The sequence below is a fragment of the Typopeltis vanoorti genome, chromosome 16 (genome assembly GCF_054136105.1).
Source record: "Typopeltis vanoorti isolate ZY-2024b chromosome 16, IOZ_Tvanoo_1.0, whole genome shotgun sequence".
NCBI classification, from domain to species: domain Eukaryota; kingdom Metazoa; phylum Arthropoda; class Arachnida; order Uropygi; family Thelyphonidae; genus Typopeltis; species Typopeltis vanoorti.
This window is the reverse complement of record NC_143564.1, coordinates 62,645,124-62,660,453: the sequence shown is the minus strand read 5'-3', so window position 1 is coordinate 62,660,453 and position 15,330 is coordinate 62,645,124. Positions and strand designations below refer to the sequence as shown.

Here is a 15,330-nt window from a genome sequence, read left to right as displayed (position 1 = left end):
TTGTACAAAAGTCGCTGCGTTGTGATTTTCAGTTACTATATGGAGGTGTCACAGAATAATAATGATAATATGACCAGGTATATTGTGTTGCGATCCATTTGTATGATAATCTCATTAGGAATACATTACAGGATTATTATTATTATTATCATATATTTAAGTTCTCATCATTTCATAATTCAATGTGATCACGAAATCAAAATGAAAACCGAACTCAAAGGTAATAGGAGCACATCATTAGTAGTATTGGGAACCCACTCCAGTGATGTATTAAATAGATAATTGCTTCATGATGATGAGCACGTTATTTTTAATCCAGTTCTATAGTGAACTTTGGTAATCACGAACTGCTCATTCTTACTTCCCACTTTTGAAATTTTAGTAACTGCTGCTAGCATTGTTCTCTAATTAGATGCAGAAGGTTGCATCAGATGTTTCCATGTCGTTCCCATTTGTCTAATTGTTACTATTCTTGTTCTCCTGGCAACGGTCAGAAACACAGTAAGAGTGTACTCTATTAACTTTGGATACTGTCTTCATTAACAACACCCACAAGTGTGATGAAACTACCTTCGCGTTTTAAAAGAGAAAAGGAAGTCTGTTTAGAAATGGGTATCAGGTTGCCTGGAAAAGATGCATAGAATAAAATATATCTTTTCCAGGCAACCTGATTAACGCATGCGCAGTATCGCTTTCTGGAATAAGACTGCTAACATTACATTCTTAGACGTAGTTTATCATAATGATGTCCAATTTAAGGAACTTTCTTTCATTATTTCTTGATGGCGAAAATAAGTAACTATTATTAATTAGTAAGATAATTTAAGATTGCTTTATTCTTCATTTAATAAGTAACCATTTTGTTGCAGACATCTTCACTTCAAGAAGGAAGTATCGCACTTCCAATGCCGTCTCCGTGATAACTTGCTACGATAACTTATTATGGTGACTTCTGAAGAAGTCCACGTATCCGGCAGTTACTACACTGCTGTTTACGTGTGCGTGTCGTTATTGATTGTGATGCTTCTGGGGCTCCTGTTCTACGTGTTGTGTTCCAGGCGGTATCAACTCAACTGGTACGAGAAGACTCAGCTGGCTGCAGTAGAAGAAACCAAGAGAAGTCCTGTAACAGATTCTCCCGAAAGTAGCATGGAGACCATTCAAGCACCTCAACAGCCTACGAGTCCACAGCAGAGTTCGGTATTGCATTTTTTCCGATCTGCAAGTATGGGACACTTTGAAGATCCAGCTCCTGAACAGCGATCAAAGGAATTCTGGGTTCCTTTGGGAGTTAAACGCCAAGCAAGTGTTTGCCAGGAAGCTTTATTTGATCGTGGTGCAGGTATGACAGATGCATAAGTCGATCGATAACTTCCCTATTTTTCTTGCATGCATTTAGCATAAGTTATTATTATTATCTAAGACAACTATTCGTTAACAAGGTTAATAACGAGTTTCTCCAACTGGATAACCTGAAATTCTTATGTTGATAAATTAATGTATCTGTTATTATTTTATCTTACTTTGTAATGCTACCGGTTATAAATAAATTAACTTCGAATGTCTTTTCCAAGACGATAGCCAACCAGGCACCCCCAGCACTCCAGTTGGTGTAGCGGTGCCACCTTTCGTTTTGAGCCAGGGAGGATCAAAAGATAAAGGAGTGTCATCTGTAGTCAAATACGTTCAGCCCGGATCGGGTTCGCCCCAAGTTCGTCCTAAGCTCACTTCCATGTACAGTAAATTAGATCACACCAAGATTGATGCATCAATGTACCAAGAAGAGGTAATTTAAAGCATTTCTTTGAGTTGTCCTTCAGTTTAATTTTTAGAGGAAACTGTATTAGTTTATAGTCATTTACCAGTTCTTACTTCACCTATAAGCATATTGTATAGCAATATCAATGGCAGATAACAGAAAGATGATAAATTTATGCCAGTGACCTTTATAAAAATCTCACGGAAGTGTACTAGGACTTTACATCCTGTGTACTCTTACTGATATCCCGGATTTTTTTTTTTTCGTGAAATAAAAAATGCAGCACATAAAAATCTTTGTACATTATGTTTCAAGGATGAATTAGCTTTTAATTTCCTCAAAATATTTCAGGATTTTAAAAAATTAATAACAATAAAAAAGACATAAGATTTTTAATAACTAACATTCTCTACTCAATTGTTTTTATTCGCCTCATTTCTGTGCAGTTTGCTTCTGATGAAATGCAAGTAAAACAGGTAAAATGGATGGGGGATCGTAATAAGTGAAGAGATAATATTATACTAAACGCATTCTAACTTCAGGTCATGATTAGGTGGATCGATTTATTGAATTCCTAACAATTACTGAAATTATGATAATTCTTAAGACTTCTCATTTACTATTAAAATGTTGGATTCTGTTGCCTTAAGTTATGTAAAAAAACCTGAGTTTGATTGGAACATAATGCGTATGTGCACATACTGTGGAGATCAAATATGTATGGAAGGAAGAATATGAATCTTATTAGGTCAGCGAGGAGATCATAATGATAGTGACGAATAGTAGAGGAAACTTTGTTATGTTTAAAATAATTTACCAGCCAACGAGAAAAAAAATATCCTTATTTGTGGCTTGTTACTGAAGAATAATTTCTTATTCTGAGAAATGCACCAAATCCTTTGGAATGTCATTATGTAAAACGAGAGAGGTTGCTCGTGTGCTGTTCGTTTCAAGTAAACATGATGCTATGTTTGAAATTTTGAGATTAAGATCAATGGGGAACTCCCATTGATCTTAATGCGCCTAATTCACCTGTCATATAATTTGCACGAATGTTCTGAAAAGCTGTGAACTGACAACCGTGTATTACATTCAGAAGAACGATAAAAAATGAAAGTTGGTATTAATAATTCACATCCGGGCATTATCGGAGGACGTGACTCGATCTAATCTGCATATTTCATCCATTGAAAAAAAAGCAAAGCAATATTCGACATATATCAAAGCCAAAAGTGATCACGTGTGCTAAGCTCGTTCAGAACTTGTCTGTTCTTATTACTAAATTTAAAATCTGTCATTCTGTGATTGTCTGTCGTTTGTACAATGGAACCAAAGACAAACTTAGCCACTAGTATTCCTGATTTACTTTGCAACTTGCAGCTCATATACCTGACTTCATCATGCTCAATTTATTAAATATAGTACCAAAGACGACCAGTACAGAAAATCATTTATATTCATTACACTTGATTCCTCCGTAATTTGTTTGATAGTTTAATCCAATCATTCACGCGCGTGCGTGTGATTCATTTCCCATATGAAATCAAATGTTCATCACATTGATATGCAGAGCTGCTTTTGAAGTTCTACTGGAAGCCAGTTAATTGCAACTAGAAATTGGAAACTTCTCGCCGATAATAGAATGAGCTGTAACAACTAGGATACTTCAATTGTCTGTTAGATGTTGTTAAGCTGAAAGTATCTATAATACGAGGCGTTTACACTTCGTGAAAGCTTTCCAGATGCTCCTTAAATTATTACGTACAACTACTGTCCATTCTGGTGAGCTTCTATCATCAGCTTCGTTTGCTTCGAGATGTGCAATTGTAAAGTTATTCCTGCTTTTCATCTCTGAATAAGCTTCAGCACCAATTTTAGATCTACAAGTGATACATTACTCTTGAATGTAATGATAAAAGGGAAAACAATAAACGTATCAAATTTTCCATTTAGCAATATTAGGACAGAGAATGAATGACATATGTAAGACAAATTTGTTCATATTACACATAATTATACTAAATTGACAAAATTGAATTATTTCGTTCAATGCTAACTGATAGAGAAAGATTTAGACAATTAAAATGTATTTTCTTGTTAGTCCTATATGTGAATGGAAATTAATATGTTTATTTATAAAATTAATTTGCTCTAAATTTTAATTCACACGAGGCAGTTTCTAAGTGGTCCTTATCAACTCTTGAAATATTTTATTTTGATTTCGCTTCCTTTTACTAATGTTTTTTTTTCTTTTAATTTCTTTCTATTCGTCTGTCTTTCTTTATGTTTACAATTGTGAAATTGTAGGCAGTATCTGACCGGCAATTTAATCCATGTCGCATTATGCATTTGAACAATTTTAGAACAAATTATATGCTTTAGCTGCTTAGGCATAATTTTTGTACTGGTAAGTTAAATATTAAAATAAATTATTATAATTAAACCTAACGAATGTGTTTGTGTATGTGAAAAGATTACATTTTAAAATTTTAAATGTTTTTAATAAAATCTTAAGAATTGTAATTCTTAATTCTAAAGAATCTTAATAAAAATCTTAAGAATTCTAATTCCAACAGCTATAAATTTTGCATAATTATATCCGTTAATATACTAACTTTCATATCAGTAAATTATATTTGTATCTGTTAATGAATGTGAATTTTGTTCTTACAAAAAGTCAGTCATTTATTTAAAAAAATAGTCCGCAGTGAATTCTGGCGTACAAAAGGAATATAAATATTCATTTATAATTTAGGAAGACAGAATTAACTGGAAATAAATGGATAAAATGAACAGCAAAAACGTTTATCATTACGACTGAAATAAGTGCTTTGGATCGACTTTATTTGCTGCTTTGAAATCGTCTGGACAGTATCAGAGCTGCCCCCTTACTGACGGAGTCTGATTGTACTCTAGATGGTACCTTAACAAAGGGTGTCCACTTAAGACATATTACATTGTTCTAACATGAAATTAGTTCTCGGAGACAAACTTCACTAAATAATCACTTAAAAGCATTCCGAACCGAATTCTTTGATCGAGGCTTTTACCTTTATTTGTAATTGTGTTGGCTGTAAGGAATGGGATTTCCTGAAGTGGAAACAAGGAACGTAAAGCAGGCATTTGTGATCTTATTTCTCTCAGACAAGTGCGGGACTAGAAATAGAAGCGATCGACATTGGCCTGAAAGACATCAACAAAGAACTGGAATGTTGAAAGACTACATAACTTTGTTAACCTGCGCTTCTTTTACAACAAAATAGTCCTTGGGTTGAGGCTATTTGTTGTCTCTAAGATTGCGAGTTACTACTGAAACAGAGAAGACATTATTGCTTAAAGATACGTATTCAGGGAGATTATTAAAAGAACAGGTAAGACCACAGTAATAACTTTTAATTAATAAAGATACAGATATTTCATTCTAAAACTAATAGTACATCTTCAGTGTCACACAAACAGTTATAGGAATGGAATACAAGTAACGAACTGAAGATGTACACTGAAGATGTACTATTAGTTTTAATATGAAATATCTGTACCTTTATTAATTAAAAGTTATTACTGTGGTCTTACGTGTTCTTTTAATAATTATACTATGCCACAGGTACCTCTAAAAATAAGAATCATCATAATTCAGGGAAATGGTGCTTCAACAGATTAAAAGCGGAAAATTATATTAAAAAATCTTAACTGACCTCCGCCGCTCAAAAAAGGTCATGAATTGCTTGTTTGGAATTTAACGATGTATGTAATTTTAATAGTAAATTGATATTATATGTGGTTCCGTACCTCGTTAGCAAGGTAAACAGTTAGTCAGGTTAACTGTTGTGATAGAACTGATATTAAATCGTACAACACGGAGAAATTATGCGATGTTATTGTAAATGAAATCTTATAAAAAATTTAGACAAAAGACGGAACTCTGTAATGTTAACATTACGTTTATTTCTGATGTGCTAAATGCATTATTTCTCTCTATTTCAACTATTTTGAAAAGAATAATATTTTCTCTTCAACTAGACGATTTCCCTTCAATTCTCGATACGGGTTCAGTCTGGTTGATTAGGGGTTTAAGAGCAATTAATGCATCCGACTTGCCACTCCTCTGTTACATCTCCTAAGGGCGAATACTTTTCATTCCTGCAGATATGTGTGTGTTCACGGCTTGATTTCTTTTGAGGGACAAAAATTCCGAGTTCCTGAGAGAAAAACCTTTCACCTCTGTATAAGTTAGGCTAACTCACCTTTCATTTAAAAGCCCTGATAAAGATTCTTCGCGTTGAAAGTTTATTTTTCACTTGGTTAGAGTATCATAAATTTAGTTTAATCCTTTATCCAAGTGTGAGCAAACAAAATTTGCGCCGGAAAGTATCTTCAGGACTGGGGTAAGGTGGTACAACACCAGGAGAACTCGTTGCAAAGGTGGAGGAAGCTACCAACACTTCTATCTCAGTATCTCCCATAATGCAAAACACATCTCCTTGCAGATGTCTAATGTCATGCATTAAGGGAAGGGCCACAACCCAGACTAGTTTCGACCTTTATTGAGGTCTCTTCAGTGGGAGCCAGGCCCAAGTGGAGATACCAGGCAGAAGCATTAGCAGGTCATCTCCACCTTTGCAAGGAGTGCCCTGGTGTTGTACCACCTTACCCCAGTCCTGAAGATACTTTCAGGCGCAAACTTTGTTTGCTCACACTTGGATAAAGAATTAAACTAAATTTATTATAAAGATTCTTCGCGTTAAAGACGGAATTCGAACCCAGGTTTAACGAGCTAAGAGGAAACCAAGTGAGCTACGAACTAGATAGATGATTTACAAATATTAATATCCAGATCCATATATTTCGTTAAATACGATTTTGACGGTTTCAAGGAAAACTATGAAGAAAATATGTAGGTCACTGGAAAATCTTTCCGGGGAAGGGAGGAAGGGAGTTGAGTCTACTGGCTTGAACCTTGAATAGTCACTTGCTTGGCCAAGGGGATCAAGAGTAGCCTCCAGATACAGTTATCGTCTTTACAATATATTCTCAGGTGGTGTGTGAATAAGCGGATTAAAAACCAAAGTTAGCGGGAGTAAAAATATGAAAATGGCCTTCAAGATTAGCCTTCAGAGGAGGAAGCTATTTCGCAGAAAGATTCCTAATCCAAAACTTGTTTCTCATTGGGAACATTTCACAGATTCTCCCAATCAGAAACAAGGTTTGAATCAAGGCCTTTATCAGCCAAAGAGTACTTGTGACGTTTATTCTTCCGAGTATGCTATCCAGGAGAAATTATCATGATTAATTAAACCTTGAGCCTTATGTTAATTTTGAAATAGTCCATATATGGCAGAAAACGTTATTCTTTATCTTCGAAATAGTGTATAAATATGTCTAAAACATTAAATGCAAACCATGTTACAATGTTTTCAAATATAAACGAAAACATTAGAAAATTGAAATGAAACAGAAACAATGAGTCACATTTGTAATGATAAAATCCGATGTCAACTTGTATTTTGTTGTTCTTTGTGAGTGCTACTCAAACTAAAGACATCGTAAAACATGCTACGCTAGCACTGCTTGAAAAAGTGATTTTTGTCATTCATCAAATGGAATAAGATCCCAGCAAAATGGTTCCCATATGTCAAAAGAATGTAAGTATTTCAGCGTAACAATATTTTCTCATTTCCTGGATAGGCATTTCGCCTTTTATGGCACTATTTATGTGCATCGTACATCTTTAATGGGTCTACTTTGCAATCATCTCCCACAAGCTAAGGTGATTGATAAGCGAGTGCTTTCTTTACGAACTATGAAAACGCATTTGCTTCTCTTTTGTTCAGGCACTCATAATCACCGTGGAGATTACTTCTTCGTCTGAAGGACCACGTCGCTCTCTTCGTAAGGAGATTAATGCCAGTTATTTGTCATAATGGGGTTGTCACAAGGGATCACATTTGATCGTTTTAATATTTAGGAGAACATTTCAGCTAAATAATTTACAACAGCAGTTCTCTGAATGCTAAGCCTTACGAATATATAAGTTGGTATGTTTTCAAATTACTCTACTCAATTTCCAGTAGTTTAGTTTATTTAATGAAGTAATTTCAATAATCCAGTTCGATCAAAGCGTCTATTTATGTGATTAGCTGCTGTTTGGAACAACATACAGTTTATGTGCTTAGTTATTTACGACACAGTTAATCTGCTCGTGTCTGAGTGGCCTTGTAGTAACTTCCGTCACACAAAATCAGCATAAGATGTCATAGATCTAGTGTCCTATTAAATGAACTTTTTTTCTACGACTTTTGTCAATCTTTATGTCAGACAATCCCTTAGTAGATTTTGATAGAAAAGTAGGATTCCCTTCCCCATCTACGTAGAAGGTCTGGCTCTTAACTGTGCAATTCACAACAGTTATCCAATAGAATGTATATATACCTCTAGTTATGATTAAGAACACTAGATGGCGACGTTCGTATTTTCGTCTCATTTCATTTAGCAAGCCATCAATAATGCTCTCAATTATCATGATAGCGACAAATGAAGACCGATCAATCTATTAATTTACTAAATTTAGTGTGTTTCTTATTCATTTTATCTAATGAAAAGGCATCGGAAGGTTTATTTATTTATTTATAGAATAAATCTGCTATTCAGAGTTGCTACTTTATTGTATTCAATTTCCATCGATGCTTTTCTTATATGTAGTTAATTGTCCTAGATTGTCTTTTAATTTATTTTACTTAATACCTTATTAGGAAGCAGATGAATCCACCGTTCAAGAAGACTCACGAGGAACAATCCACATGTCGATTTGTTACAGCACTCAGTTTTGTCTGCTTTGTGTTCGTTTGATACAAGCACGCGATCTTATGGCCAGGGACTTCAGCGGCACAGCAGACCCCTATGCTAAGGTAAGATTTTCGATGAGAAACAGAAACGAAGCTTCTCTACCATGAATGTGTCCCGGTTATTTCAATATTATGCAAGCTATATCCGGTTAAATATTTTATCATAACAATCTGCCACTTTTATTCGACATTAGCCGAGTGTTAACTCTCGAAACAGGAGTTAGAACAAGTCATGTCTTTTCTCGTTATTCTTGTAATAAGAGTGGTCAGTGCTTTCTTAGAGCACTTGGATTTAAGTGTCACTGAAGGGAGTTTTCGTACTGGTCTGCTTAGGATAGAATTAAAGTGGTAGATGGCTGCACAATAACAATGTCTAACTCAAAATTAAATTTGATAGTAGTAATATTTAGGATACTTAGTCAAATTCACATTTAATTCTATCAATCGGTACAGAGAAAGTGAACTTGATTTAATTTTGGTTTAGCAGCAACCAAACAACATATAGTCTGTTCACCTCCATATGATACGTTATGCTTTCATGCTTCTATGGCAACAGTGAATTCTGTTTGCGCGTGCCAATTAGAAGAGTGATAAAATAGGTGATAATTAATTCTGTTAATTCTTCTTTAGTTTTTGCTTTATGTACACATCCTGGCATTTCATATGAACCCAAATAAATATCTTTGAGATCTACTGCGAGATTATTTGAATTTTCATATTAAATAGTCACATCATAGACCTTCCTATTCTAAAATGCTCTTTCCAGTATTTTGCTTAAAGTAATTTGCCAAATCACTTTAGTCAGAACAGACGCCACTCCGCTTATCAAATAAGATTTATTTATTTCATGTGAATCATTAAAGAGTTAGTTGAGTGATCGGTTAGTTTGATTTTCCCCAAAGCAACTAAGCCGGTGAGCCTACTGTACAATATCTGGTTATTTTAATAGTCTATATCGGGCCTTTTCAAGTGAAATTGAGTAAACCGGTCTCATACGTCGGTGTAAAGGTTTCTATGGTTTTTACTCCTCACACAAGCAAACTGGTCCCCTGAACAAGCCTACAGACACAAAATATTTATTGCTTCTCAAGGAAAACAACAGGAAATCATATTGTTATGTTATTATTCCCTAATAATATAGCATCCCTACCCATCAATCATTAGGATGTGAGGAGAAAGAGAAGAAGAAAAACAGGAACAGAAAAGGGAGGGTTGATGACTATCTAGTTATTTAAAAAAGTTATTGGTTTTACTAATGATCAGCATGGCTTCTTGAATCACGAGTCAATAGAAGGAAGGAAAATGTGCGTGGACTGCTATCGCATTTGTTCCCCAACCCCCATCTTTGTTCCAAGCTGGGCTCACTAATAATTAGAGGAGAGCGAGCACAATCGATAGGACATAAAGAAAGAAACGGTTGATGGTCGCGGGAGGACGACAGAGCATTCCAATAGACAATGGTGACAAGTAGGAGAGACAATAAACACACACCACCGACTCAGAGTCACGGTCGATGTGACGTGAAGAAAAATCAAATAGCGCTAACATCGAAAGTGGTTTTACGGATGGGATAAGATACTTTTCTTCACCGCTCAATCTATCTTCATGCATTGTTCCGGAAGGAAAGGATGCCGTGTTTAAGATTTTTGCTAGTTAGGATAACTGCAAAGAGAATAATATAGAGAGAGTAGGAGAGAGAGAGAGAGAGAGAGAGAGAGAGAGAGAGAGGGAAATTAAAATTAGAACTGATTTGTGTTTGAGAGTTTGGTACTTCTTTAAAAAGATTGTTAACTATGAGGAATTGTTACTCGCACTAAGAATACTTCTTTAAATAAGTAGAAGTATTTGTGGAAAGAAAACTACGCGGCATTCGGATTCGAAGCTAACATAGATCGAGTCGAAATATTACAGTAATATATAATGATGTCAATAATGTGGCGACCAAAAATATCTCCAGTATATCTCCTATGTTTTTTTTTTAATTTATTTATTTATAGATTAATCTCGTTACAGTACAAAATGATAAAGGTGATCTTTTGGGGACAAAGAGACAATATCGACCTTATATACACTGCAATGTCAGAACACAAAATACTGACATCAAACATTTATGTCGCTACGCAGCTTTGCTGAAACATTATTTCGATGCCAACTACAGGACAGTCAGAAATACGTACCGTATAACAAGACCTCAGACAACTAATTATATCACATATAAATACAATAATCACTGCGGAAAGGCCACGCGAAACTTCTACATCCCAGACATGATAAACAGATTACCTTTTGAATACAGAAACCTTACAAACTACAATAGCCTGAAAAGAGCTCTAAGGACATACTACGAAGAAGAAACACGCACCCAAAATACCATACAAACTTAATGAAACACAATATATTCGCTCAGGCTTCCAGTTCAGCGACGCATCAAGACATTCCAAGTTATTGTGTGTGTGTGTGTGTGTGTGTGTGTGTGTGTGTGTGTGTGTGTGTGTGTGTGTGTGTGTGTGTGTGTGTGTGTGTGTGTGTGTGTGTGTGTGTGTGTGTGTGTGTGTGTGTGTGTGTGTGTGTGTGTGTGTGTGTGTGTGTGTGTGTGTGTGTGTGTGTGTGTGTGTGTGTGTGTGTGTGTGTGTGTGTGTGTGTGTGTGTGTTCTACCACGTTCTATTCATTATTCTACCACGAATAATCACACGAATAATCAGTGGAATAATCTCTAGATTATTCCACCGATAACAAATCACTGGAATTTGCTAAATAATTCAAATGATGAAGTTGCCAGAAGGATTAGTTTTTCTAGGTTTTAAATTAAAAGAAATGATTTCAATGCACTACAGGAATAGGGAAGAAACCTTTCGTTTTTTTAATGTCTCTGTTGATGACAATACATCAATAACTGAAATTCCTTTATGATTATTCCAAATAGTTCACTATACTGCAACTGAGGATAGCAGTGATGAAAACTGCTAAAACCAGAAATAAAAACAGTCAGGAAACCCTTTGAGAGAATCCACGCCTATGACTACTGTGGATCTGACAAGAAATTAGAAGTTAATCGATTTTTCATTGAGAATGACTCTCAATAATAATTTGATTTAAATTCAATGACACACACGCATGCACACAATCCTGGCTTTTTTTGTTTAAAAATTAACAGAATTGAACAATAAAATGGATTACGACATGACGAATAAAAATGGGAAATAATTAGCTGCTTCAGTATCGGTAATTTTAAATTTGCTTTAATTTTATTCTAAACTATAATTTCGTCCTACGGATATAGCAGACATTACTTACAATGAAGGTCAGAAAGCTACCCCAAGCAGAAATCGACGTCAGCGCATGAGTAAATACAGCAGTTAATAAAAAGGGAATTCAGGCCAACTGCAGTCGATAATTTTCTCCGACGTAAAATTAAAGTCAAGTCGGTTCTTGATTCTTTTCCAGGTGCTATCATTCCCCTTACTTCAATAATTTTATATCTAATTATTCTATTGTATGCATTAGTTTGACTTTCTGCATTTATTTCCCACGTTCTACGAATTTCTATATATTTCACTCTCTCTCTCTCTCTCTCTCTCTCTCTCTCTCTCTCTCTCTCTCTCTCTCTCTCTCTCTCCATTCATTTTTGCAAATATCCACCATTCATTTCACTGTCCATTTAGCTGATATCAAAATTCATTTGTTTTCTCCACTTGGCTTGAAACGAAATAAATTTTAAATTCTTTATCCCTTTTCATTTTCTGAAATTTAAATGCACCCCTTAGTTGCACCCATCCAATCTCTTTGTAGCCCGGAGTTCTAATTATTCGGTTTCCACTTCAAACGATCATTAGGCTCACTGAATTTTCTTTCATTCTATCTCGACTACGAAAGAATGAAAAGAAAACAGATTCTGAGATAATGAGAACGCTTGAAGGAGGCAGAGTAACATGCACACACACACACAGAGAGGAAGTAACCACATTTTTCATCCTTCATAACCTTCGGCTTGGTTTGTATTCTCACACATATAAACAAATTACTTAAATAAGTTCAGTTTATTAGTATACGTTACAACGAGTTAGTTGTGGGCTAAAACAGCCTCCTAAATATTGTCGAAAGCCTTCCTAAAAGCTATTCAGAAAGATTTTTAATGCAGTTTTAATATTTTCCAAAAATATGAAACAGCCAAAAATTATATAAGCATGAAAAATTATTAAAGTGTTAGAAAATGTGAAAGACTGTGAACCCTAAGATGTTAGTATCGCGGATAACTAAGGACCGATACGTCAGTCTCCTCCTGGTAATAACGATACTTTTTCAAATAACTTCAGGTCTCCAGTAAGCAGGGTAGAGGAATTCAATCAAGTGATGAAGATCATTGACGACCATGTCCAAAAATCCATGCCACATTGAGACTCGAACCTACAGTAGCGAACAAATTAATTCCAACAAGCCGAATTTCCGTCAAGTTTTTGGTTTTTGTTTCAGTGCTGGTTTCGGTTTTACTTCAATATTTTAGTTGAGTGCTATGTTTTAACTGTCTCTACGAGGTTTATTAATAGTGTGGAACGTTTTTAATGGTGTAATTAAGTTGACATTCTAGTGTTTTATTCATTTTTTGTAGCTATAAAATGGATATATCTCCACGAATGCTTTCAAAAATATGTACTCGTTTTCAGCACACACACACATCCATGGCTCAAATACAAATTGCTAATGATTGTGGTGTTGGTTTGGGTACTGTTAATGCAATTGTAAAGAGGTTTATGGAAAATGAAAAGGAAAATATGGGCGAAAAAGGAAACTACACTTACTAGTCAGAAAAAGCAAAATGAGTCCAAGATTGTCTGCTGTAGATTTAAATATAGACTTGGCAGCTAGTGGGATTAATGTTTCTGACATAACAGTTCACCACAGATTGTTGGAAGCCCACAGACAAAAAAAAGAAACAATTGTTGATGAAGGCTATGCAGAAAAAGGAGTTGCAGTGGACAAAAGGAGATCATATTCGTTGGACAAAGAAATGGCTCAGATGAGAGCCATTTCTCCTGTTCCCCTTCAACAACCTCCTAATCACGCAGCTGAAGAGATGTTCTGGAGTTGTTTTACACATGACGGTCCAGGACCACTTGTGTCTGGTGACAAGATGATAAAAAGTGACCAACACAAAAATATCAGAGAAAAGAGTGGTCCCACAGATCCAGAAAGACAAAGAACTCATCTTCGTACATGATCTCACGCCATGCCACACTTCAAAAAAGTAAAAGAGTTCCTCAAAAATCACAACATCCAGTTGCTTCAGTGGCCTGGTAACTCTCCGGTCATTAACCCAATAGATCACTTGTGGGCCATAGTGAAAAGAGACTTGGAAAATTAAATTTTGATACAAAGGATAACTCAGTACAATCCATTATAAAAGTATAATTTCGGGATTCAGAAATAAGAAAAACGTGATCTAAATTAGTAGAGTCCATGCCTAAGCGAATTAATGAACTTATGAGGAACACAGGAGTGCCTACATTATTAGGTAAAGTTGAAGTTTAATTTTTATACTTAGTTTCTTGCGAAATTAAAATTTTTCTTTAAAATGTGAGTGTTCGTATTAATTTGTTCGCTACTGCACAACACCAGATGAATGGAGAGTAGACAGGCAAAATCAGCCATAGTTTCATCCTAACCTTGGTTTAAATTGTCTTGTTTATATCAAACTGCAGTATATTTTACTAAAAATTCCAACTGAGAAATATCATATCAGAACTTTCTTTTGAGAATTTCCGCTGTACCTTAACTCAACACTTTTTCCATCTGAGTTGACATTCATTTCAACTCCGATTTTTTTTTCAGATTCGTCTTCTTCCCGATAGACGAAATTTCCGTCAAAGCAGCATCCACAGAAAGACGCTATGCCCACAGTTTGCTGAGGAATTCGTGTTTGAAGTTATTCCTACAGAGTTGGGTCAGCGCACTCTGGAAATTCTAATCTACGACTATGACGAATACTCTCGTCATCAGTGTATGGGTGGAGTGGAAGTTCCTCTACAGTCCTTAGACCTCAGTACAGAACATGTGTTGTGCAAACCCATAGTACAACTCGAAGACGCTGATGACAAAGTAAGGATTTGTTTATTGCGTCATATTGTTAACTGTTATTATTTGAAACTCATCATTTAAGATGCTTTATGTACATTGAATTGTAATGTTTTAGATTCACTTGAAATATATTTCTTCCTGTGTTGTCTCGAAATTTCACTTTCCTTATTTTTCTTTCATTTATTATTTCATTTCAGTTAGTTAAAACTGTCTCAAACTTAGTAAAGCTAAGTAGTTGAAACTAGCCAAGTTGTAACTATTTTCTGATACTCTCAACATGTGGAGCTGTAGAATAAAGCTGAAAACTATATTAGGAATTATCTTTGAAACATGCAATCACCAGTGAATTTCGAAATACGTAGCCGTTACTGTTAATAAAAATCAAAACATAACTCCCAACGTTAAACATGAGAGCATTATATTTTTACGAAAACTTTTAGAATGGTGTTTTATAAATTTTTTGAGAATTTTTTTCGAGGAACTTCAACGAAAATTTTCATAAAATTTATCGGAAAGAATTATGAAAACGACCTGCTACTGCAAATATTTTAATGAAGAAAACATATGACATAATATCACAAACAGCAGCATATACACGACTGTTCAAGAAATAAGTTAGTTTAAGAAAAAAAACTTAGTTTTCTCATTCACTCAAT

The 15,330-nt window shown here is 35.0% G+C and overlaps 1 protein-coding gene across 4 annotated transcripts in view; it reads left to right on the top strand.

Annotated features, from left to right (window-relative positions):
• The window catches only part of LOC150098069 (synaptotagmin-5-like), a 172,130-nt gene that overhangs the window by 146,726 nt on the left and 10,074 nt on the right, over window positions 1–15,330 (top strand). For all 4 annotated transcript variants that reach the window (XM_090406699.1, XM_090406701.1, XM_090406700.1 and 1 more), the window contains exons 2-5: window positions 870–1,342; window positions 1,575–1,786; window positions 8,509–8,664; window positions 14,429–14,695. In XM_090406699.1, coding sequence (XP_090262825.1) covers window positions 943–1,342; window positions 1,575–1,786; window positions 8,509–8,664; window positions 14,429–14,695 — 1,035 coding nt within the window. In that variant the 5' untranslated portion in view covers window positions 870–942. The remainder of the gene's footprint in view (window positions 1–869; window positions 1,343–1,574; window positions 1,787–8,508; window positions 8,665–14,428; window positions 14,696–15,330) is intronic.